At 50.3% G+C, this 24,249-nt stretch overlaps 1 protein-coding gene across 1 annotated transcript in view; it reads left to right on the plus strand.

Moving 5' to 3' along the window:
* The first annotated feature begins 395 nt into the window (after nucleotides 1–395).
* Nucleotides 396–24,249, plus strand: part of EXO5 (exonuclease 5) — a 33,884-nt gene continuing 10,030 nt past the window's right edge. The window contains exons 1-3 of the mRNA XM_075335279.1: nucleotides 396–591; nucleotides 7,950–8,004; nucleotides 19,055–19,263. Of these exons, the coding sequence (XP_075191394.1) occupies nucleotides 438–591; nucleotides 7,950–8,004; nucleotides 19,055–19,263 (418 nt within the window). The 5' untranslated portion in view covers nucleotides 396–437. The remainder of the gene's footprint in view (nucleotides 592–7,949; nucleotides 8,005–19,054; nucleotides 19,264–24,249) is intronic.

The raw sequence follows: 24,249 nt of genomic DNA on the forward strand, positions 1-24,249 counted from the left end.
CATGTACAAAAAACACCACATAAAAGAGGAGCGAGGGCCCTGTCCAGAAGAGCTGACAATCTGAGGAAACGGAAACAATAATGCTAAAAACTGTTTTTACTGCTTCACTAGATACATACAAGGTGTAGAATGAGGTTCCCAATGTACAGGGGAGGTTCTGTATCATCACAAGGTGTAGCAGAGGGTTTTTTTTTAAAAAAAAGAGCCGTTTTTTGAGCCGAAGGAGCCGATTCTTTTTGGTGAGCCGAGCCGAATGAGCCGGCTCATCAAAAAGAGCCGGACTGCCCATCACTACTGTCTATATACTGGAGGGTTTTCATTGGATAAACCAAGATGCGCATGATTATTATCAAAACACAGAAAATGTTTACACCACGTGACTCTGGACACGCCCACATTCGTCACACCAGGTACGCCTGCAGTCCAGGAGGGAGCGCATGATGAGTGTCTCTGGTGACTGCACAGCTTCCCCGGTACCAGAGGCGGACGCTGCAGGGCGCGCACACCGGACACCGTGTGAGGAGACGGAAGACTCTTTCTCCGACATCAGTGACTCTGAGCTCCTGCAGCTTCAGGATGCGGCGGAGGCTGGTGAGTGACGTCACCAGAGGGGCGTGGCCTAGGATCCTGCCTCGGACAAGTCTGGACTCAGTCGGCGCTGTCACGTGACCCAGATGTCGCCTTGTGCTCCTGCGGGTTCTCCTGAGCTGATTCCGCGAGCATCGTGCTTGCTGCGGTTATTTTGCGTTATTACATTAGTGTGACTGGAGCTCAGTGTCTGTGTTCCAAGGATATGTAATTTGCAAATCAGAGGACTGTGACCTCATGGAAGTGACAGTGCTTGTATTGTGCTCCACTTTTCCCTGTTGTCTCTAGACGAAAAAGCCCGGCAAATTTGCAGCTGCCTATTTGCAAGGGCTGCTAACACGGAAGCAGCTGCATCTGGGTCCCAGGGATGGAGAGGGGGCCAACATCAGCGACTGTTGGCTATGTTCACACACTGCACTTTTACTGCGTTTTTGGTGTATTTTTGACGTCACAGAGATGCACCTAAAAACGTGTGTTTCCTTCTCCCAGCAAAGTCTATGAGATTTCTAGTTTGCTGTCCACACTGCATCTTTTTTTGACTGCATCTTGGCAGCGTTTTTGAAGATGCAGCATATCAATTCTTTTTGCGTCTTGTCCCTGCGTTTCGAAGGACTGGCGGATCAATCCCCCGCTGACTCGAGGTTGGCAGGGGATTGATCCCTGGTATCTGACTAGATGCCAATTCCCATAAAGTCAATGGGAACCAGAATCTGGCACAAAGGGGTAGGAGCAAGCACTTCATACTTACAGAATCACTGGCGCGGCTGTCACTGCTCCCGCGGCCGGTCATTCACTTCCCGAGCCGCTCATTACCTTCATTGAATATGCACTGCTTCCCCCGCCCTCTGGTGGCTGTGATTGGTTGCAGTCAGATGCGCCCCCATGCTGAGTAACAGCTGTCTGACTGCAACCAATCACAGCTGCCTGTAGGCGGGTCTATATCATGCCGCACAATAAATAATTAAAAAAACCCCACAAAACTGTGTGCGGTCCCCCCAGTTTCGATACGAACCAAGATAAAGCCTCACAGCTGAGGGCTGGTATTCTCAGACTGGGAAGACCCTTGTTATTGGGAGCCCCCCAGCCTAAAAATATCAGCCAGCAGCCACCCGGAATTGCCGCATCAATTAGATGCGAAAGTCCGGGGACTTTACCCGGCTCATCCCGATTGCCGTAATGTGGTGGCAATCGAGGTAATAAGGAGTTAATGGCAGGCCCATAATTGCCACTAAGTCCTAGATTAGTAATGGCAGGTGTCTACCCGAAACACCCCCTCATCACTAATCTGTAAGTGAAATGACATAAACACAAACACTGAAATAATGCTTTATTTGGAATAAAAGACAAAAAAGCCCCCTCTTTCACCACTTTATTAACCCCAACACAACTTTCCAGGTTCGATGTAATTCACACGACGTCCCACGACGCTTCCAGCACTGCGACATCTGACAATCAGAGCGAGCGCCATAGAACAAAACTGCCTGCTGTGAACTTCAGGTTACAACTGAAGTGAGCCACGTGCTCAGCGGTGACGTCACTCAGGTTAGCCGCAGTCACAGCATGGCCACGCCCTCCACCTGGGTAAGCAAATCACCTGAGTGACGTCCCGCTGATCGCGCAGCTTACTTCAGTCGGGTGATTTGCTGTCACAGGTGGAGGACTCCAGCTGTGGCTGCGAGTAACCTGAGTGATGTCACCACTTATTGCGCGTCTCACTTCAGTTGCTGGGTGGAGCTCACAGCGGCCAGTCTTGTTCTATGGCCGCTCGCTGTGATTGTCAGATATAGCAGATTTGGAAGCAACGTATGACCTCGTCTGGATTACTCCGGACCTGGAGGTGTATTTGGGGATTAATAAAGTGGTGAAAAAGGGTGTTTTTTTGTCTTTTATTTCAAATAAAGGATTTTTTGGGTGTATGTGTTTATTTACTTTCACTTACAGATTAGTGTTGAGGGGGTGTCTCATAGTCACCTGTCATCACTAATCTAGGGCTTAGTAGCAGCTGTGGGCTGTTATTAACTCCTTATTACCCCGATTGCCACTGCACCAGGGCAATGGCAAGAGTCGGGCGGAGCACCATAATCGGCGCATCTTATGAGTGCGCCACGTCTGAGGCTGCTATTGTTACTAAAAATAGTAATTGCAGCACACTCTTCATAGAATACAAAAGTGATATTTAATGGATTTAGAACACACACACACACTATGTACAATTTCAACATGCAAACTGCGACTTAACTGTGACGTTTTGACCCAATTTGGTCTTAATCATACAGTGGCTCTGTTGTGGTAAGCGACCCCAGAAGCTGACACACACTTCCACCTTGTTTGCATCCAAGTCTCTGTATGGACAGTTGGCATTGTAGTATCCCGAGTCCACTACAAGCACCAGCTGCCTTCTTTACCTGCTAACTAGTTTTCTTCTTGTGGCATCCTATTGATTTAAAAAATAACACCTTTAAACACCCATACAACAGAGCGACTGTATGATTAACCTCTTCACGACACATTATGTACTGGGTATGTCATGGATCATGTCAGGTTAATGGCTGCTTGCTGCCGCCGGCAGCGATCGCTGCACATATCAGCTGATTTGAACAGCTGTCATGTGCAGCAATCCAGCACGAGTGGATTCGCTACCCACTCGTGCCTGTTAACCTCTTACAGCGCACTGTGAAAATGTCACAGCACAATGAAATAGCGGACATTCACTGACCCGGCCCCGTCGGAAGTCACGTGATGTGATCATGGGGATCCGATGGTTGTCATAGTAGCACAGGGTCATGTGATGACTCCTGTAGCTATCATGAGTCAGTTCCTCTGAGGTCCGTTTCACACGTCAGTGAAAAAAACAGACGTTTTTCACTGGCGTGTAAAACACGCACATGTCCCTGCGTGTGCCGTGATTCACGGCACACGTGGGTTGTCTAAGTGCAATCCGGGCTCCGTTCTCCGTGGCCCGTGATTGCACTTAGAGATTCACTCACCTGTGCCCGCTCTTGCTCTCCATGGTGCTGAATCCTCCCGCGGTGCAGCATCCGGCCGGCGCTGACCTCTGCAGCAGCTGCTTCCGGGTCGGCTGTGTCGCGCATAATGAATATGCGCGACAGTAATCAGCCGGCTTAGAAGCAGCAGGGAGGACGGGCTGCAGAGGACATCGCTGGAGCCAGGTGAGTTAAAATGTTTTTTATTTTAAAAGCACGTTTTTTTCTGGCACGTGTTTCATGGACCACACCACTGCGTGGTCCATGGGACATCAGTGATGCCAGAAAAAAATGGACAATTCTCCGTGCGGCAAACACGCAGACGCGGGTACACCGCACGGAGACACGTGCAGTGAAAAATCACTGACGTGTGAGCAGACCCATTCATTATAATGGGTCTGCGTATGTCAGTGATTCTGGTACGTGTAAAAAAAAGCACAAACGTCCCAGAATCACTGACATGTGAAAGGGGCCTTACACCCGGCAGAGAGCCGTGTGTGAGAGGAGAGCTGCTTTTCTGCAGATCTGAGCTGTGTAGCTGTGATCTGGAGAAGTGAAAGAATAAAAAAAAAAAGTTTTAAAAGATTTAGAAAAAAATTAAAAAACCTAAAAGTTCAAATCACCCTCCCATTTTCCCCATTGAAAATTAAAGGTTTAAAAAAATAAAAAATATAAATACATTTGGTATCGCCGCTTTCAGAAATGCCCGATCTATCAAAATATAAAATCAATCAATCCGATCGGTAAACGGTGTAGCGGCAAAAAAATTCTAAACTTCAAAATTACATTTTTTGATCGCTGCAAATTTTGCGCAAAATGCAATAACAGGCGATCAAAACGGCGCTTCTGCGCAAAAATGATACCATTAAAAATGTCAGTTGAAGAGGCAAAAAATAAGCTGTCACTGAGCCATATATCCCAAAAAATGAGAGCGCTACGGATCACAGAAAATGGCGTAAAAAGTGCGCCTTTTTTGGACAAATGTTTTTTAACCCCTTAGATAAAAGTAAACCTATACATGTTTGGTGTCTATGAATTAGTACTGACCTCAGGCATCACACCAACATCACTTTTACCATATAGTGAACACTGTGAATAAACTATCCCAAAACCAATCATGTATTCGCACTTTTTTTGCAAATTTTTTTGCACTTGGAATTTTTGTTGCCGTTTGCCAGTACAGTATATGGTAACATTTTTGCTTTGATTTAATAGTAGAACGTGTCCCTCAAAAACTAAGCCCTTATATGGCAAGATTAACAGAAAAATAAAAAATGTTACGGCTCTCGGAAGAAGGGGAGGGAAAAAAATAAACAAAACGGAAAATGGCCCAGGTGTGAAGGGGTTAAGACCAAATTGGGTCTTAACGTCACAGTTAAGTCACAGTTTGTCTGTTGAAATTGTACATAGTGTGTTATAAAGCCATTAAATATCACATTTGCCTTCTATAAGCGTGTGCTGGAATTACTATTTTTAGTATTCATATTGGTTTGGCACCCCCGTGTTGCATGCACCCCGTTTAATATACTATATTTGTGTTCACCATTTTCTACATCTCATACGGCTGCTATTGTTAGGCTGGAAAAAACCAAATAACGATGGCCCTTTCCACCCTAATAATATCAGCCCCTAGTTGTCTGCTGCACCTTGGCTGGTTTTAAAAAAATGGTGGCAAGAAAAAACAAACCAAAACCACAAGCATTTTTATTAGTGTGTTTCTGTTCAAGATGCAGTTTTTAGGTGCAGAAATTTTTATCAGCGTTTGTACATACTCTTAGGCTAGTTTCACATGCGTTGTTTTCCTTCAGTTGCAATCCGCCGTTTTGGAAAACAGCGGAATCCGTTAACGGATTCCGCCGCTTCCCATAGACTTGTATGAACGACGGACTGCGAGTGATGGACCTGCGTTGCTTCCGCTGGCCGACGCTGCATTGCTTCCGCCCGGCGGAAGGAACGCAGCATGTAACGTTTTTTGAGCAGCGGAATCCTTAGGATTTCGCTGCGCATGCTCTCTCTGGCTCCCTGCACACGTAACCAGGGTACACATCGGGTTACTAAGAAAAGCGCTTTGCTTAGAAACCCGACATTTACCCTGGCTACGTGTGCAAGAAGCCAACGCTAAGCGGTGTACGCTGGTGACCAAGGTAAATATCGGGTAACCAAGCAAAGTGCTTTGCTTAGTTACCCGATATTTACCCTGGCTACGTGTGCAGGGAGCCCGACACTTCCCCGCTCAGCTCCGCATGTACACGCACAGACACACACACACACACACACTCACCTGTCCACAGCGATGCAGTCTCCGCGGCACTGACGTCCTCAGCGCCATGGCCCCGCTTGGCTCCACCCACCCCGCACTCCGCCCCCCGCACACATTCTCGGCGGCCGAACGATCAGCTGATAACCCGGCGACCGGTTGCTGTGAGCGATCAGCTGATAACCCGGCGACCGGCTGCTGTGAGCGATCAGCTGATCACCCGGCGACCGGCGGCTGTGAGCGATCAGCTGATCACCCGGCGGCAGACTATTGTGAACGATCAGCTGATCGTTCACAATAGTCTGCCGCCGGTAAAACTGTAAAGAAAAAAAAAAGCAGATTGCGTTATTTTGTACGATCCGTCACACAACGCAATGCTACGGATGCCGTTCAATGCAAGTGTGAAACTAGCTGGATGTGTGTCGTCAGACAGACATTCAGTTATATTGGGGTGCAGGGACGCCACTGGTTCCATGTGCTGCAATGCACGCCATCGGCCAGTCAGAGGTCGACAAATCACGTTAGCATAACAGTGACATCAACTGCTGACTCCTGCGCCAGCTATAGAAGATGCTCGGGCTCAGAGGAAGGTGAGTAGAATCTTTTTTTTTTTCTCTAATGTGTTAGATGAAAATGGGGAATGGGTCCACGATGGAGTGCATTAAACCAGGAAGGTGACCAGGATGGGGGACATTATACCAGGGATGGACCCAGGACGGGGGACATTATACCAGGGATGGCCCCAGGATGGGGGACATTATACCAGGGATGGACCCAGGATGGGGGACATTATACCAGGGATGGCCCCAGGACGGGGGACATTATACCAGGGATGGACCCAGGATGCGGGACATTGTATCTGGGATGGACTCAGGATAGGACACACTATAGCAGGAAAGGAACCAGTATGGGGCACATTACACCAGGATGGGGCACAGTATACCAGGAGTGGGATCACATGGGGCACATTTTCCAAGGAAAGGGCCCAGTATAGGGCACATTATTACTCATAAAGATGCTCAGGATTAGGGACATTATTTTAGAATGGGGACTTCACTATATAGGGGAAACATCTGTTTTTAAAGGGTCTTGAAAGCTACAAGGGCCCATACAGACTACAATGTTGGTGTAGGTACATATATAAAATATAATCTGTAGCTCGGTCGTTTTAAAAGAAAGGGGGAGACCAAACACATTTCATGCACAGGGACCACAAGCCGTCAGTGTCAGCCCCTGCGCACTTGAACTATTGATGAAAAGCTGTTTATTGGTTGTCGCCAAACAGAGAAACATTCCTTTGTATATTTTTTGTATATTATTTACTTTTTTATTTTCTAGCTATATAACTACATTTTATTACACTACATATTACTATACAGGCAGATAAATATCATAGCCAAAAGGTAAAGCATGTGCGGAAATACCAGGCCACGCCCACTAGGTATAGCGCCACACCAAATAACTAGGTATAGCGCCACTTCAGGACCACGCCCATTTCCCCGATACTGCAATATGCCAAAAACAGATGAAAATATTGACATTTTCGTTCCATGGCCAGGAAACTCCCCAGATCTCAGTCCCATTGAGAACCTGTGGCCAAGCCTCAATAAGCAGAGGGGACAAACAAACACAGAAATTGTGATAAACTTCAAGATCTGATTAAGGAAGAAGGTTTTGTCATCAGCCTGTCATCATATTCCCGAAAAAAAATAAATCTGTGGCTCCTGGAAAGCAGGGATCAAAATAGGAAGCTAAAACATAAAAAATGGTCAGATTAGAATATGTAACCTATTTTTCAATATCTTGTGCACTGTAAAGGGTGCTTTACACGCTGCGATATCGCTAGCGATATCGTTAGCGATGTGACGCGCCAGATCGCAGATAAGATTTGCCGAGATCACACATAGGTCATTGTTTGCAGCGCCGGTCAAATGTGCGATCTCGACAAATCGTATGTGCGATCTGGCGTGTTACATCGCTAACGAGATCGCTGTTGCAGCGTGTAAAGCACCCTTTAGTCCCAGTAGTGCAGCCTCAGGCTTGATGTAGATTACAGGATCTTTAGATTTTTTTCCCTAGTAGATGATAACAATGTGCTGTAATCTTATTTCCATTTACAGGAGACAGGCGCTTACAGGATGAGACCGAAGACGGAAGGACAAGTCTGGAATCCTTGTATGACTCTATTTTTATCAAACTAATTATGATAGTGAATATTGTACACATTACCTCTTACCATTCACTCCACCTTCTCAGATATGTATGTATACACAATGCCGTCAGCACACGGGCTCTATGCACACAACACACTTCAGATCCTTAAAGGGGTTGTCCAGTGCTAAAGGTACCGTCACACTTAGCGACGCTCCAGTGATCCCACCAGCGATCTGACCTGGCAGGATTGCTGGAGAATCGCTACATGGTCGTTGGTGAGCTGTCAATCAGGCAGATCTCCACAGCAATCAGAGATCAGCCACCAGCGACCCGTGTAACGACGCTGTGCTTGCTAACCATAGCACACATCGGGTTACTAAGCAAAGCGCTTTGCTTATAGTTACCCGATGTGTACCCTGGCTACGTGTGCAGGGAACCGGCTTCTAGAAGCTGTGGACGCTGGTAACCAAGGTAAATATCGGGTAACCAAGCAAAGTGCTTTGCTTGGTTACCCGATGTGTACCTTGCTTACCAGCGTCCGCAGAAGCCGGCTCCCTGCTCCCTGCACATTCAGATCATTGCTCTCTCTCTGTCAAACACAGCGATGTGTGCTTCACAGCGGGAGAGCAACGACCAAAATATGGTCCAGGACATTCAGCAACGACCGGCGACCTTACAGCAGGGGCCAGGTTATTGTTGGATGTCACACACAGCGACATCGCTAGTAAGATCGCTGTTGCGTCACAAAAACTGTGACTCAGCAGCGACGTCGCTTAGTGAGACGTGGCCTTAAGACAAACCCTTCTCATTTCCCATGTTTGGCCCCATTAAAATAAGAAAGGCTGTATTCATCTCCCGTGTAGACATGGTTCCAGCGCTGCCGGTGCTCGCATTTCCAAGGCTTGTGACATCACGTGAGCCCCATGACCAAACACAACCTTCAGAGGTATGAGTATACCACAGGAAGAGAGAATTGTGACTGGCCAAGTAGTGGACCACTCCATTAATAGAGTGAGGGTCTGCTATGGGCCCATATTTGACCGTCCTGTGGTGCTGATAGTATGCAGTAGCATTACTTCTAGGGTAAACATGCTTTATGGCTAGAGCATTCAGCAACACAGTGCCTATGGGTTCATAATGCAAACTCGTAAGGACATTGTCACCATACAGGTGGCGTTTACATAGCTTTGTAATGAGCATGAGCCCTTATACAAAATAGCGAGTGATGCCTGCTGGTATTATTCTTGATCTCTGGCAGTGTCTGTCATCTTGTGTCACTTGTTGCCAAATAACAGTGAATATTAAAAAGCAAATCTGTAGCGTTAAAGCCATATTTCAATCTTATAAAGTGATGTTATATTTCCTGAACAATTAGCGGCATTGCATCGAAACGCCTGTTTTATCCCTTTTATTTTCAGGCTCAGTCGAGGGCCCATCTGTAAGATATGTTAGGCAGAGTTTTTGCAAATTGATCACAGGAAGATTTGCCATAATCTGTGGCTGATGAAGAAAAGCCTTGAGAACCGCATCTTAGGTCCCTTTCACCCATCCATTTTTTTGCCATCAGTCACAATCTGTTTTCTCGATGGATTAACGGATCCGTCTCAGATTGTGGCTAAACTGATGCAACGGATCCATTTTTCGACAGATCCGACTAGCTGGGGGCTAAATAATAATTGGAGCATGCTCAGTTGAAAAGAACGGAATCCGTCGCCGGATTCCGTCATTTGACGGATGACGACGGATCCTGCCCCCATAGGCTTCCATTCTACCAAACGACGGACGGCGACGGATCTGTCACTGTCTGTTTTTTCGACGAACACAAAAAACATTACTGTGGACGTCGTCTCCATCTGACGGACAAACATTTTTCAACGGATACGTTAGACCATCCTAATACAAGTCAATGAGAAAAAAACGGATCCAGCGGTATTAATCGCTGGATCCTTTTTTTTCAAAATTCGACGGATTGTGACTGATTGCAAAAAAGCGATGTGTGAAAGGGGCCTTACCTGACAGTATCCGCGGTTCTTCTTTTCATTTGCTGGCCTGGTATGACATCACGTGTGCGTTATGCTGCAAAGATGCCTGTGAGGCAAATCCCGGGATATGAAGATGAATTATGACTCCAGTCATAATCCCTCATCACTCCCTGGCAGTGCCCCCTCCCTTCTTGTTCTCAGTGTTCCACTTACACCTCCATGGCCATGTCCTGTGATATGGAAATGAGGTGATGTGGGAACAAAGGACACAGGATGACTCCCTGCCGTCACCCTGTAACAAGAGTTGTATCTCATTAGCAAGGCTATGGAACTAGCTAGACAGAACGACTCCAGTAAAAAATGGTTCATATCTCGCAAGCCATATTTCCGATAAATATGGCAACCATAAAAATGGTGTCTCCGCAGGCGGACGATGCCGGCACACCCTTTTTATGGGAGCAGGACATTGGGAAATGCCCCAGGCGTGATATCAGCCAATGGGGAACTGGCAGACAGGTCATGAGTCCCCTCGTTCTGTAGCTAAATTCATAACTGTCACAATGAGAGCATTGGCGTCTGCCTACGACGCTCCCAGGCAAAGTTATGGCCAATATCCCCTTTGCTGGATAATTCTGATCCATGCAGGGGGAGTGGCAGTGCTTCCCTGTGAGGTCACTAAGGTAGGAGGGGACCTGGATCTGCCCAGGTTGATAACCCTACTTCGGCCATTTTCCAGGGTTCTTTTCGCTGGGGGCACGTGTAGGAAACATCTGTGGGAAGGATCCTAGAAACCTGGGTACAGCGCCCCCCTGTGGCCAGACGCAACAAGGTAACTGCTGGAACTGTGTATGCCTGTTTGTAACCCATGCTTTGATTGTAACTGTACTCTGACATATGTATATTCTGTAGATTCCCTATTGTATATATTGTAGTTTCTAGTGTGCTTTAGGCTGATTAAATTATATAATTAATCTTGGGCTGTTCTGTTATCTCGATCTTGAATCCCACGTCTGTGTGTTCGGCTAATAGTTACCGTAAATCGGTTGGTGGCAGCGAATTGTGCCAAGGATTATTGTGGGGAGGCCAGTGAGATTCGGGGAGATTTTATATATTCCGCCCGCGGAGGTCGGGGGAATATATACCTTACTCTCACCGGGGACCCTTCAATAATCGGCATAAGTAGTATAGCGGCCTCCTTGCTTATGGTCGGGCAATTCCATAATTGGCCTGACTATAAGAGGGGCGCTAGAGAGCGCGTCACGTGCTCTGTCTGTCGGTCGGGAGGTATAAAGGAGGGGTGACCCCCACTTGTTACCCCCCGATTGTGACGTACTGGTAGCCAGCGCGGGGGATTTCTGAGTGACCCCCCCCGGTGGTTTGTGACATATTGGTGGCATAGCGGTGGGATCGAGATAATAGTGTGTGTGAGTGTGAGACCCATACTCCCAGACACTAAAGACTGCCTGCAGCAGCTGTGGCTGCTGGGGTCTTCAGACTAGCTCAACACTAGAGTGTCAGAGTGCAGATACTGTAAGGTGTGTGGAGGCATCAGGTGTCAGTTCTGTGTCAGTGACCAAAAGTCTGCAAGAATGGCTGATGGCACCAGGAGCAGAGCTATGCAACTGGCCAATGCTAAGGCAGGAGCCGAAGAGAGGGAGGACGGTGCTGTGGACAGCAATGAGGAGGTTGCCCACGAGTCCTCCAGGAGCTCGACGCCAGAAAACCGTTCTGCCGAGGACATTGCGCAACCTGGCACTGCTGGACAAGATGAGGAGGAGCTCACCCAAGGTTCCTCAACGAGCCAGATGCCAGCCCTCCGCTCTGAAAGGGACAGTGAATCGTCTAGCTCTGCAGCGTGCCGCAGATCACCACGTGCCATTCCACCGAGCCTGGGAGGCTCGGATAGCCTTCTTCAAATGGCTATGGCCCTTCTCCAGGCTGGAGACCAGAAGGGCTACAAGGAACTCCTGGCAGAGCGCAGGGCAGAGCGGCAGGCAGCGCGTGACGCTGAGGCTGCGGAGCGGCACGCAGAGCGTGAGGCTGCGGAGCGAGAGCGGCAGGCAGCGCGTGAAGAGCGAGAGCGACAGGCAGACCGTGACTACCAGCTGCAGCTAGCTCAGCTCCGGCCCTCATCAGCCACATGTGACCTTCGAGACACCAAACTTCCAAAGGTCCGTGTTGAGGACTTCCCAGTGCTGGAGAAGGATGGAGACTTGGACTCTTTCTTGACTGCTTTTGAACGGACTTGCTTGCAGCACCATCTGGACAAGGACCAGTGGGCCAAATACCTGACCCCCCGTTTAAGGGGCAAGGCCCTGGATGTCCTTGGGGACTTGCCTGCTGAGGCAGATCAGGGCTACGACACCATCAAGCGGGCCCTGATCCAACAGTACAACCTCACTCCAGAGTCCTACCGCAAGAAGTTCCGGAGCCTACAGAAGGGACCAAAGGACTCCTGGGCTGACCACCGGCGGGCACTTGCCCGAGCTGCCGACCACTGGACCCAAGGCCTGCAGCTTTCCACCGGACCGGAGATCCTGGACTTGTTCATCACGGAGCAACTCTTGTGGAACTGCCCTGAGGATCTCCGCCAGTTCATCCGAGACCAGAAGCCAAAGGGGTCCACGGCTACAGCTGCCCTTGCCGATGACTACACCAACAACCGGGCCCCTGAGGCCAGGAGAGCGGCCACCAGCAGCACCTGGAGAGGGGGTAAGATGAATTCTGCGACTGCCCCACCTCCCCCTAGACTGCAGGGGGTGTCCCCCTCAACTCCCCTCTCCAGGCCCGTGGCGGAACCAAGACGGTGCCACCAGTGCAACCTACCTGGACACTTCAAGGCCGTGTGCCCTCAGCGTCCCAAGGCCCCGGCTCCGTCCCCGTCCCAAGGGCCGCCCAAGGTGTATTGTGTGGGTGGGGGTGGTGGTAGGTCCCTGGACAGCTTCCAACCTGTCACCGTCGGCCGGTCTGTGACCATAGGACTGCGAGACAGCGCCTCGGAGGTGACTCTGGTGCGGCCTGAGATGGTGTCCCCCCAAGACTTGATCCCTGGAAAAACCCTCGCTGTCTCCGGGATTGGAGGCACTGACCCGGCGCTGCCTGTTGCTGACATTTATGTGGACTGGGGCGCAGGGTGAGGGAGGTGGGGGTAACTGATCGGATCCCTGCAAACGTGCTACTTGGGACAGATTTGGGGCAGATAACCTCCCAGTTTGGGCCCCCCCCAAGGGCTGAACCTTCAGCCAGTACTGACATGACTCCTGACAATGTTAATGTGTTATCTATGAATGATGTAAGGGAGGAGGGAGTGAACTCTGATATTTCTGCTTGCATAGACACCATAGACACACACACAGCTGCAGCTGTGACAGGGGAGGGGGTCAGAGAAAGGTGTGACAATGCCTCTACAAGTAATCAGCCTGTGAGCTGGGATCTGCTGCCCTCTGCAGGGATAAGCAGAGAGCAGGGTGCTGCAGGGGGAGGACCAGTGTGTGGGGTGGGGGCTACCACAGCAAATGTGGGGTCCCCAGAGATTTCACAGCGGGGTTCTGTTGCTGCAGGAGGGGAACAGGCAGGTGAGATTGGGGCCGGTCCAGGAGCGGAAGTGCTCCCAGGTAAGATCTCGGTGCATGGTTCCCCCACAACCGGGGTGTCAGGAAGCCAGGTCGGCCTGCCTGAACCGGCGACTTGGTCAGGAACGGAGGAGGAGCAGGCACGACCCACGGTCGCAGCGGCTGTGGCCGCCGTCACCCGCAGTGGGAGTGCTGGAAGCCAAGGGGCCTCCCGGAGGTCCGATAGCTCTTCCCCTTCTGACCAAGTGGCAGCCGAGTCAGGTGGAGGCCAGGACACAGGTCCCGGGGTACTGACCGAAGATGTGACAGTCTCGTCGATTCTGGCCACATCTAGTCAGGGGTTTCAGGCAGCGTTAGAAGCTGACGACAGCCTGAAAGCTCTTAAGGAGCAGGCGGCCCAGCCTCCCTCGGACTCGGACCCGGAGCGAGTGGTCTGGGACCAAGGACGGCTGTACCGGGCCACGGTCCAGCAGGGTTCACCGGAGGCGTGGCCCAGGGACCGACAGTTGGTGGTACCCTATCCGTTCCGGACGGAGTTGTTGCGGATCGCACATGAGATTCCGATGGCCGGACACCTAGGGATCGCTAAGACCAAGGCCAGGTTAAACCAGCATTTCTACTGGCCAAAAATGGGGGCCGATGTGGCTGCCTACTGCCGTTCGTGTGAAACCTGTCAGAGAGTGGGGAAGGCGGGGCCACACCCCAAAGCCCCACTAGTATCTCTGCCAATCATCGATGAGCCTTTCAGGAGGGTGGCTGTGGATCTGGTCGGCCCGCTGGCCATCCCCAGCAGCTCCGGGAAACGCTTCATACTGACGGTAGTGGACTATGCCACCCGGTACCCAGAAGCAGTGGCCTTGTCGTCCATTCGGGCTGACAAGGTGGCCACCGCATTGCTGGAGATTTTCTCCCGAGTGGGTTTTCCCCAGGAAATGCTCACTGACCGGGGGACCCAATTCATGTCCCAGCTGATGGAGGCCCTCTGTAAGCAAGTCCAGGTGCGACATCTGGTGGCCAGCCCGTACCATCCACAGACTAATGGCCTGTGCGAGCGGTTTAATGGCACCTTAAAGCAGATGCTTAAGATGTTGGTCGACTCCCATGGGCGTGACTGGGAGCGGTATCTCCCACACCTGTTATTTGCTTACCGGGAGGTTCCACAGGCCTCAACAGGATTCTCACCGTTTGAGCTCCTGTACGGGCGACGTGTGCGGGGCCCCCTGGCTCTGGTGAAAGAGGCTTGGGAAGGGGATTTGGCCACCCCTGGAGTGTCGGTTATCGAGTATGTCATGCGCTTCCGGGACAAAATGCAGGCCTTGACGCAACTGGTACACGACAATATGGCTCAAGCCCAGGCCGATCAGAAGCGTTGGTACGACCAGAACGCTTGTGAGAGGACCTACCAAGTGGGTCAAAAGGTGTGGGTACTGGTCCCCGTACCACAGGACAAGCTTCAGGCAGCCTGGGAAGGCCCATACCTCGTGTACCAGCAGCTCAACCCTGTGACGTACCTGGTCACCCTGGACCCTGCCCGTGGAAGGCGGAAGCCCTTCCATGTGAACATGATGAAGGCACATCATGAGCGGGAGGCATGTGCGCTCCCCGTGTGCAACCTGCCCGAGGAGGGAGAAGCGGAAACCCTCTTGGATATGCTAGCCCAGGTTAGGGCAGGCGGATCCATTGAGGATGTGGAGGTTGGCCACCAGCTCTTGGAGGACCAACGGTCCCAGCTGTGGGCCACCCTCCTCCCCTTCCGGGGGTTGTTTACCAACCAGCCCGGAAGGACTGACTTGGCTGTCCATCACGTGGACACTGGGGATCATCCCCCGATCCGGCGTTCAGCATATCGGGTCTCCCTGGAGGTGCAGCAACACATGCGCCAGGAGATTGACGAGATGCTGAAGCTGGGGGTGATCCAGGCATCCAACAGCGCTTGGGCCTCGCCTGTAGTCCTCGTCCCTAAGAAGGACCGAACCACTCGGTTCTGCGTGGACTACAGGGGGCTCAATGCGGTCACGGTCGCCGATGCGTACCCAATGCCACGCATCGATGACCTGCTCGATCAGTTGGCCGGGGCTCAGTACCTGACCATCATGGATCTGAGCCGGGGATATTGGCAGATCCCCCTGACTCGCAAGGCCAGGGAACGCTCTGCCTTTATTACCCCATTTGGACTGTACGAGTCCACGGTGATGCCATTCGGGATGAGGAATGCCCCTGCCACTTTCCAGCGGATGGTCAACACCCTGCTCAAGGGACTTGAAGGGTACGCGGCCGCGTACCTGGATGACATTGCCGTCTTCAGTCCCACCTGGGAGGACCACCTAGAGCATCTAGCACAGGTGCTCAGGCGGATCCACCGGGCAGGTTTGACCATCAAGCCGGGAAAGTGTCAGCTGGCCATGAGCGAGGTCCAGTACCTCGGTCACCGGGTAGGTGGGAGAACACTGAAGCCCGAGCCTGAGAAAGTGGAAGCCATCGCATCCTGGCCCACCCCCAGGACCAAGAAGCAGGTGATGTCCTTCTTGGGGACCGCTGGGTACTATAGGGGGTTTGTTCCATGCTATAGTAGCCTGGCAAAGCCCTTGACGGACCTCACCAAGAAGAAGCTGCCCTCTGCAGTCGATTGGACAATGGACTGCGAGACAGCCTTCCGGGCCCTAAAGGACGCCCTGTCCAGCCCGCCCGTGCTACAGGCAGCCGACTTCACGCGGCCGTTTGTAGTACAGACCGACGCCAGTGACTTCGGCCTCGGTGCGGTGCTCAGCCAGGTGGACTCTGCGAGCCAAGAGCACCCAGTCTTGTACCTGAGCAGGAAGCTGTTACCAAGGGAAGTTGCCTATTCCACGATGGAGAAGGAGTGCCTGGCCATAGTGTGGGCCCTGCAGCGTCTGCAACCCTATCTATACGGGCGCCACTTCATCGTGGAGACGGACCACAATCCCCTCAGCTGGTTGCACACCGTCTCTGGGACGAATGGGCGATTGTTGCGATGGAGCCTTGCGCTCCAGCAATACAACTTCACCATTCGCCACAAAAGGGGCCGTGACCACGGTAACGCAGACGGGCTGTCCCGACAAGGAGAGGTCGCGGACGGGCGCACGGGGGAACACCGGAGTGTGCTGCCCCCTAGCGCCCTCAAAAGGGGGGAGGTGTGAGGCAAATCCCGGGATATGAAGATGAATTATGACTCCAGTCATAATCCCTCATCACTCCCTGGCAGTGCCCCCTCCCTTCTTGTTCTCAGTGTTCCACTTACACCTCCATGGCCATGTCCTGTGATATGGAAATGAGGTGATGTGGGAACAAAGGACACAGGATGACTCCCTGCCGTCACCCTGTAACAAGAGTTGTATCTCATTAGCAAGGCTATGGAACTAGCTAGACAGAACGACTCCAGTAAAAAATGGTTCATATCTCGCAAGCCATATTTCCGATAAATATGGCAACCATAAAAATGGTGTCTCCGCAGGCGGACGATGCCGGCACACCCTTTTTATGGGAGCAGGACATTGGGAAATGCCCCAGGCGTGATATCAGCCAATGGGGAACTGGCAGACAGGTCATGAGTCCCCTCGTTCTGTAGCTAAATTCATAACTGTCACAATGAGAGCATTGGCGTCTGCCTACGACGCTCCCAGGCAAAGTTATGGCCAATATCCCCTTTGCTGGATAATTCTGATCCATGCAGGGGGAGTGGCAGTGCTTCCCTGTGAGGTCACTAAGGTAGGAGGGGACCTGGATCTGCCCAGGTTGATAACCCTACTTCGGCCATTTTCCAGGGTTCTTTTCGCTGGGGGCACGTGTAGGAAACATCTGTGGGAAGGATCCTAGAAACCTGGGTACAGCGCCCCCCTGTGGCCAGACGCAACAAGGTAACTGCTGGAACTGTGTATGCCTGTTTGTAACCCATGCTTTGATTGTAACTGTACTCTGACATATGTATATTCTGTAGATTCCCTATTGTATATATTGTAGTTTCTAGTGTGCTTTAGGCTGATTAAATTATATAATTAATCTTGGGCTGTTCTGTTATCTCGATCTTGAATCCCACGTCTGTGTGTTCGGCTAATAGTTACCGTAAATCGGTTGGTGGCAGCGAATTGTGCCAAGGATTATTGTGGGGAGGCCAGTGAGATTCGGGGAGATTTTATATATTCCGCCCGCGGAGGTCGGGGGAATATATACCTTACTCTCACCGGGGACCCTTCAATAATCGGCATAAGTAGTATAGCGGCCTCCTTGCTTATGGTCGGGCAATTCCATAATTGGCCTGACTATAAGAGGGGCGCTAGAGAGCGCGTCACGTGCTCTGTCTGTCGGTCGGGAGGTATAAAGGAGGGGTGACCCCCACTTGTTACCCCCCGATTGTGACGTACTGGTAGCCAGCGCGGGGGATTTCTGAGTGACCCCCCCGGTGGTTTGTGACAATGCCGTTGCACTAAACCAGGTAATTAGATGTGCTGCAGGTATCATCAGGTAAGAGGAGTTTCTCAGTGCTTCTGCCCAGTGGTCAAAGCTTACAGACGTGACCAAAGGACTTGATCTTGTAATTAATTCACATTAAAACAAATGTTAATGTACTCACTTTCTGTGAGGTGGATTTTTACCAACCCTGAGATTTTATACCATCCCATTCATTCTCAGGATTAAGGTACCGTCACACATAACGAGATCGCTAGCGAGATCGCAGCTGAGTCACCGTTTGGTGACGTAGTAGCGATCCCATTAGCGATCTCGTTATGTGTGACATCTACCAGCGATCAGGCCCCTGCTGTGAGATCTCTAGTCGTTGCAGAATGGTCCAGGCCATTTTCTTCAAAGGTGATGTCCTGCTGGGCCGGACACATCGCTGTGTTTGACACTGTGTGACAGGGTCACAGTGACTGCGGAGATCGTTATACAGGTCGCTACTGAGACCTGTATCGTTCCTGCATCGCTGGTAAGATCTGACTGTGTGACATCTCACCTGCGATCTCCCAGCGACTTACCTGCGATCCTTATCAGGTCACATCGTTTTCGGGATCGCTGGTAAGTCGTTGTGTGTGACTGGGCCTTTAGTCAAGGTCCAATGTTTGGAATATGTTAGGATATGAGAGGTGGAGGTAGGACCGCCAGAATCCTTACCAATCCTTAGAGTCAAAGGGAACGTGTCGATTCATGCTGCCCAAACCACAGGGAACATGAATCAGAGTCTGGTTGCACATTTACAGTCAGTTATATTCTGCTATATAGCGCTCCAGCTTTCCAGAGAAAATAAAGTTAGATGATCCGTCTGGAAAATAAACTAGTTCAGCGTTGCTTCTCCCTGCGCCACTCCAGATGAGGAACAGGTGTCCTACTATGGAGGTCACCTGTCAATCACCAGGACCATTGTTTGGAGAATCCAGCTGGAGTGCCGCCGGACTAGTTTTGTTTCTACCTATGGTGTTCTATTGCATCTTCTTGCTATATTTTCTCTCCAATAACCGTATTATTATATTTACATTTACTTTGCGGTTTTTTTTTTTTTTTAAGAGATGGGACAAGAATGATGCAAAAAAAAAGAAAATCAGAAGTAGAAACTCCCCTGGAGAAATATTCTCTGAGATATGTGACTGTGACGGACGTCTGTTCCCAGGTCTGGTGTGAACAGCAGATGGTATATAAAATGGAGCGGCCAGCAGAAGTAAAGCCCGAGAGAGCCGCCGCCATGAGCGAAGGATCTAGTATACATTTGGCCAGAGGTTTGCACAGTCTTATATTTGATCTGCAGGAGCTTGAGTTACTGTCTGTGGTTTATACCAGTTTGTATTGCTTGGTTTTCTCATTTCATTCCTTTATTAGCTGCTCAGTTTTTCTCTATGAATCGGCAATTTACTGTATTTTTAAGATTATACGACGCACGTTTCCTCCCAAAAATGTGGGAGGAAAGTGAGGGGTGCGTCTTATAATCTGAATATAGGGTCGCAAGAGGCCAGGGAATGCTGCGGCGGCTGTGCAAGGGGTTGCGGTGGCTGGGCTGATCCGGGGTCTGTGGTGGATGTGCTGGGGCGGCTGTACAGTGTCAGCAGCTACTGTGCGGGGTCTCTGGCTGCTGCAGCAGTTGTGCCGGGGCTGCTATGCGGGATCTCCGGCGGCTTTACTGGCACTGTGGGTCAGGCGGTGAGGACTTCAAATAATGCCGCCCGGAGTCGTCGTGTGCGCAGTTGGAGCTCTTGGGTCAAGCTCTCTTCTGCGCAGGCGCTGCCTCCGGCCCATTGATCTTCCTCCAGCGGACTTCAGGAAAATGGCTCCCGGAGGTGGCGCTTGCGCAGATGAGCTTGGCTTGCCATTGAGCCTAGAGCTCAAGCTACGTTGACTCTGGGCGCTATTTGTTGGAAGCACTCACCATCTGCAGCCACCGTAGCAGCAGCCGCCGCAGCCCGAGCCCCAGCACGGCAGCACCAGCTGCTGCTGCAGCCTGAGCCCCAGCCTCCGCCGCAGTAGTAGACACCGCAGCCCAAGCACAGCTGCCCCAGCACAGCAGCACCAGCCTCCACCGGAGCTTAAGCCCTAGTCTCTGCCGGAGCCCCAGCCTCCACCGCTGCACCAGCACAGCCTCCTCCACCACCGCTACTGCCCCCTCCAGTAAGACACCACCGTATTACAAGACGGACCCCATTTTTTTTTTCAACTTTTCTTGCTTTAAATTTGGAGTGCGTTTTATAATCCGGTGCGTCTTATAAAAGGAAAAATACGGTAAATGATTTGTCTCATCTTTGAACATGAGTAAGCTTAGCAACCTTGCGATTTACTTCTTTTTGTATTAATTAGTTTGATATCGCCACAGTCGTACTGACTGGAGAATCCTACTGCCAGGTTATTATTCCTGCCGAGTGAATGCCATAAAAACAAATCGCAATAAATTATGGCAGAATTGCATTTTTATTTCACTGCAGTTGGAATTTTTTTTCCCGTTTTTCAGCACACTATGTGGTAAAACGGATCGTATTACTCAGAACTACGTTATCCTGCAAAAAACAAGTCTTCATAGTGCTAGGTCGACAAAAAAGGTATGACTCTTGGAACAAGGGGAGGAAAAAAAAGAAAGCGCAAAACTAAAAATGTCTGAATTCTTACGCCTTGGACCCACGTGGCAATTTTTTTTGTGTTGTTTGTGTTTTTTCCTTGCTTTTTTTTTCATAAAAAAGCAAGGAAAAAGCATCCCAGCAAAGTCTATGAGAATCCTGACTTGCTGTGCATACGCTGCTTTTTTTTTTCCCTTCCTGCGTTTGTATAATCCCCTGCAATGCTTTATCACTACAGGAAATTAAAGCGCAGGACTTCTCCTCACAAACTGTGTATACAGTATGGCGTGTGAGGCTCTTCATAGCTCAGTAACCCGGGGTTGTCATGGTGACGACTCAGAGAGTTACTATGGCAGTGATCAGGTCCCTGTGATTGCATTACAGGGACCCAAGTGTCAGGGAAAGGTAAGTGATTCCCCTCCCTGCCTCCTGAATGCTGCAATTGCACTAATCACAGCATTTAGGGGGTTAAACTGCCGGGAGCAGCGTGGGCACCACTCCGGGGCAGTGAGAGCCGGCTCCCAGCTGTAACATTAGCTGGAGACTCGGCGCCAATCGCTGGGGTACAGTGCCTGAACCTCCGCAATAGCCATGACTAAGAAAAAGCACAAAAAGAAGCATGAGAAAACGCATATGAAAAAACACGCAAATGCAATAAAAAAATGCACATTTTTTTCTGCTGCATTTTTCCTGCCAAAACATGTTTTTATGTGCAGAAAAGAAGCACATAAAAAAAGCAACGTGTGCACATAGCCTTAATATTTTCTTATTTCTGTGGCCTCATGTATTACAATATTGCTGTATCTAGAAGGGATTCAACATTGTCCTTGAAGTTCATAAACTACTGTGAAAACTTACAAAGACAAAACAAATGAAGCATAATGGCATAATTGGTAAATCTTTCTTTAAGGGGCATTTAGGCTCTCTGCCCACAATTTAGTTTTTGGTGAATTTTTAGGTTGTGTATTTTCGTGTCAAAAATGCAGCGTCTTAGGCTACGAACACATATCCGGCTTTTCTCACGTTTGTCGGATCCGGCGCGCTCCCGTACAGTTTATACAGTACAGTGGCTGCGTGTCAAGCTCCAGTCACGTTCTGTCATGTGACCGGAGCATGTGGCCAGGAAGTTGCAGCGCAACCACTGTACTGTATAAACTGTACGGTAGCGCGCCGGATCCGACAAACGTGAGAAAAGCCGGATATGTGTTCTTAGCCTTACAGTTCCAGCAAAGTGGATGGGATTTTAACAAATCTCCAGTCTACTGTGCTTCTTATTTTACTCAGTGTAAACTGACCTGTTGAGGGAGTTTCATATCCTCCACTTGTCAATTTCTCTTGTGGGTACATGGAGTTTTATGTGCAGATTTTTCCCATAGACTTACATTAGGTGCGGAAAATCTGCAGGTAAAACACACACACAACAATGCATGTAAAAATGTAAGTACCGTATTTTTCGCTTTATAAGACGCACCGGATTATAAGACGCACCCCCAAATTTGGTGAAGGAATAGAGAATTTTTTTTAATAAATGGGGTCCGTCTTATAATGCCAGTGTCCGTCTAACAAATCATATAGAGTATATGTCCCTCATAGCCCCCCATCCTAAAATTAGCCCCCTTAATCGGATATGGCCACCTTATATTGAATATAGCCCCCCGTGGCTGGCACACACGGCCCCCTGTGGCTGCCACACACGGCCCCCTGTGGCTGGCACACACGGCCCCCTGTGGAAGGCACACACGGCCCCCTGTGGATGGCACACACGGCCCCCTGTGGATGGCACACACGGCCCCATGCTGCTGCTTTTAGTAAAATAAACTCTTTCCTTACCTTCTCCAGCACTGTGCTCCCTCGTGTCTCCCTCCTCGGGGCTGAGCTCCGGCCTCCTGCCTTTCCTGGTTCAGGGTCCCGGTCATGTGATCGGCACAGCAGTGTGACATCTCTGCGTGCATGATCACAGCGGGAGGAGGGAGACCGGGCAGACACGCTGGAGGAGGTGAGTAAAGAGTTTATTATTTTACTATGGGCAGCAGCATGGGGGCCATAGCTAACACAGGGGGAGGGGGCATGTGCGATCAAAGGTAAGCACAGGCAGATAATATGCGCAGCTCCCCCAGCCCATCGCCACGTTGCAGTTTCAGCACCATGGTGATGGACAGCGGCTGTGCATATTATATGAGCGGGTGCAGGAGATCAAACGCTGCCACCCGCAGCTTCACAAGCCTCTACCAGCCCCCCCAGCACCGCTCCAGAGCGGCCCCCACCTCCCCTGGACCCTGCAGTATATAATCCGTATATTTGGTTTATAAGACGCACCCCCTACTTTACCCAAATATTTGGGGGAACAAAAGTGCGTCTTATAAAGCGAAAAATACGGTAACTTAATTTACTTAATAGGCACAGAAATAGTCCAGAAATTCTGCAACATCAAAAGCTCATGTGGGAATGTAGTCTTAAGGTGTTATTTGTGCAATGATATTACTTTTCACAAAGTATCAGCATAGCTATTATTAATATACAGTACATACATGGCCAACTTTAGGTTTCCTATTTGTACCGGTTGCGTATTTTTTTTTTTGTTATCATCTTCTGCCCCTATAGGCATTCAGCTTTACAAAGTTGAATGGGGTGGTCCTAATCTTATCTGCTGAAACTACACTTTGATGCAGCACACTGCTTCTCCCAGTGCTGCATGCCCTCCTTCTGCTTGCATGTGTCACACTAATAAATGGTGTGTAGCCAGTAATATTCTATATTCATTGTATATCTTATTTGTTACATATATCAGTTCTCAGTAGATTAATGCAAAAATTGTTTTTCCTTGTACATAATAGACGTACTAGTATTAATAAATTTCATATAATGTTATATAATAGATTTGTTATTCATGTAATTTGTGAGAGTCCTATAATTATATATGTCAACATAATCATCCAAGCAAATGCCTTGTGAAAATACAGGTGGCTCATTATGAGGATAATTTATGATATTGGGAATAATCCTTTAAATACCGGATAGTTTTTACTTAACCAAAACCACTTTTGATGGATTTCAATGCACTGTTTTATATTTTTGTTTTTTTATAGTGTTCTGTACTGTATACGTTTATGACATCACCAGATATAGAAATAACCCAATGTTGATCTGTACAGTAGAAGCTGCTGAAATGATGCTCTCTACTCTGCCATCACTTCCCGCCGTGCCCCGTGCCGGCCTTCCCGCCCTGCCCCACTCCGGCCTTCCCGCCCTGCCCCACTGCGGCCTTTCCGCCCTGCCCCACTCCGGCCTTTCCGCCCTGCCCCTCGCCGGCCCTGCCCCTTGCCGGTTCTCCCACCCTGCCCCTCGCCGGCCTTCCCGCCCTGCCCCACTCCGGCCTTCCCGCCCTGCCCCACTCCGGCCTTCCTGCCCTGCCCCACTCCGGCCTTCCCGCCCTGCCCCACTCCGGCCTTCCCGCCCTGCCCCACACCGGCCTTCCCGCCCTGCCCCACACCGGCCTTCCCGCCCTGCTTCACTCCGGCCTTCTCGCCCTGCTTCACACCGGCCTTCCCGCCCTGCCCCACTCCGGCCTTCTCGCCCTGCTTCACACCGGCCTTCCCGCCCTGCCCCACTCAGGCCTTCTCGCCCTGCTTCACACCGGCCTTCCCGCCCTGCCCCACTCCGGCC

The sequence above is a fragment of the Anomaloglossus baeobatrachus genome, chromosome 2, assembly GCF_048569485.1.
Source record: "Anomaloglossus baeobatrachus isolate aAnoBae1 chromosome 2, aAnoBae1.hap1, whole genome shotgun sequence".
In the NCBI taxonomy this organism is placed as follows: Eukaryota; Metazoa; Chordata; class Amphibia; order Anura; family Aromobatidae; genus Anomaloglossus; species Anomaloglossus baeobatrachus.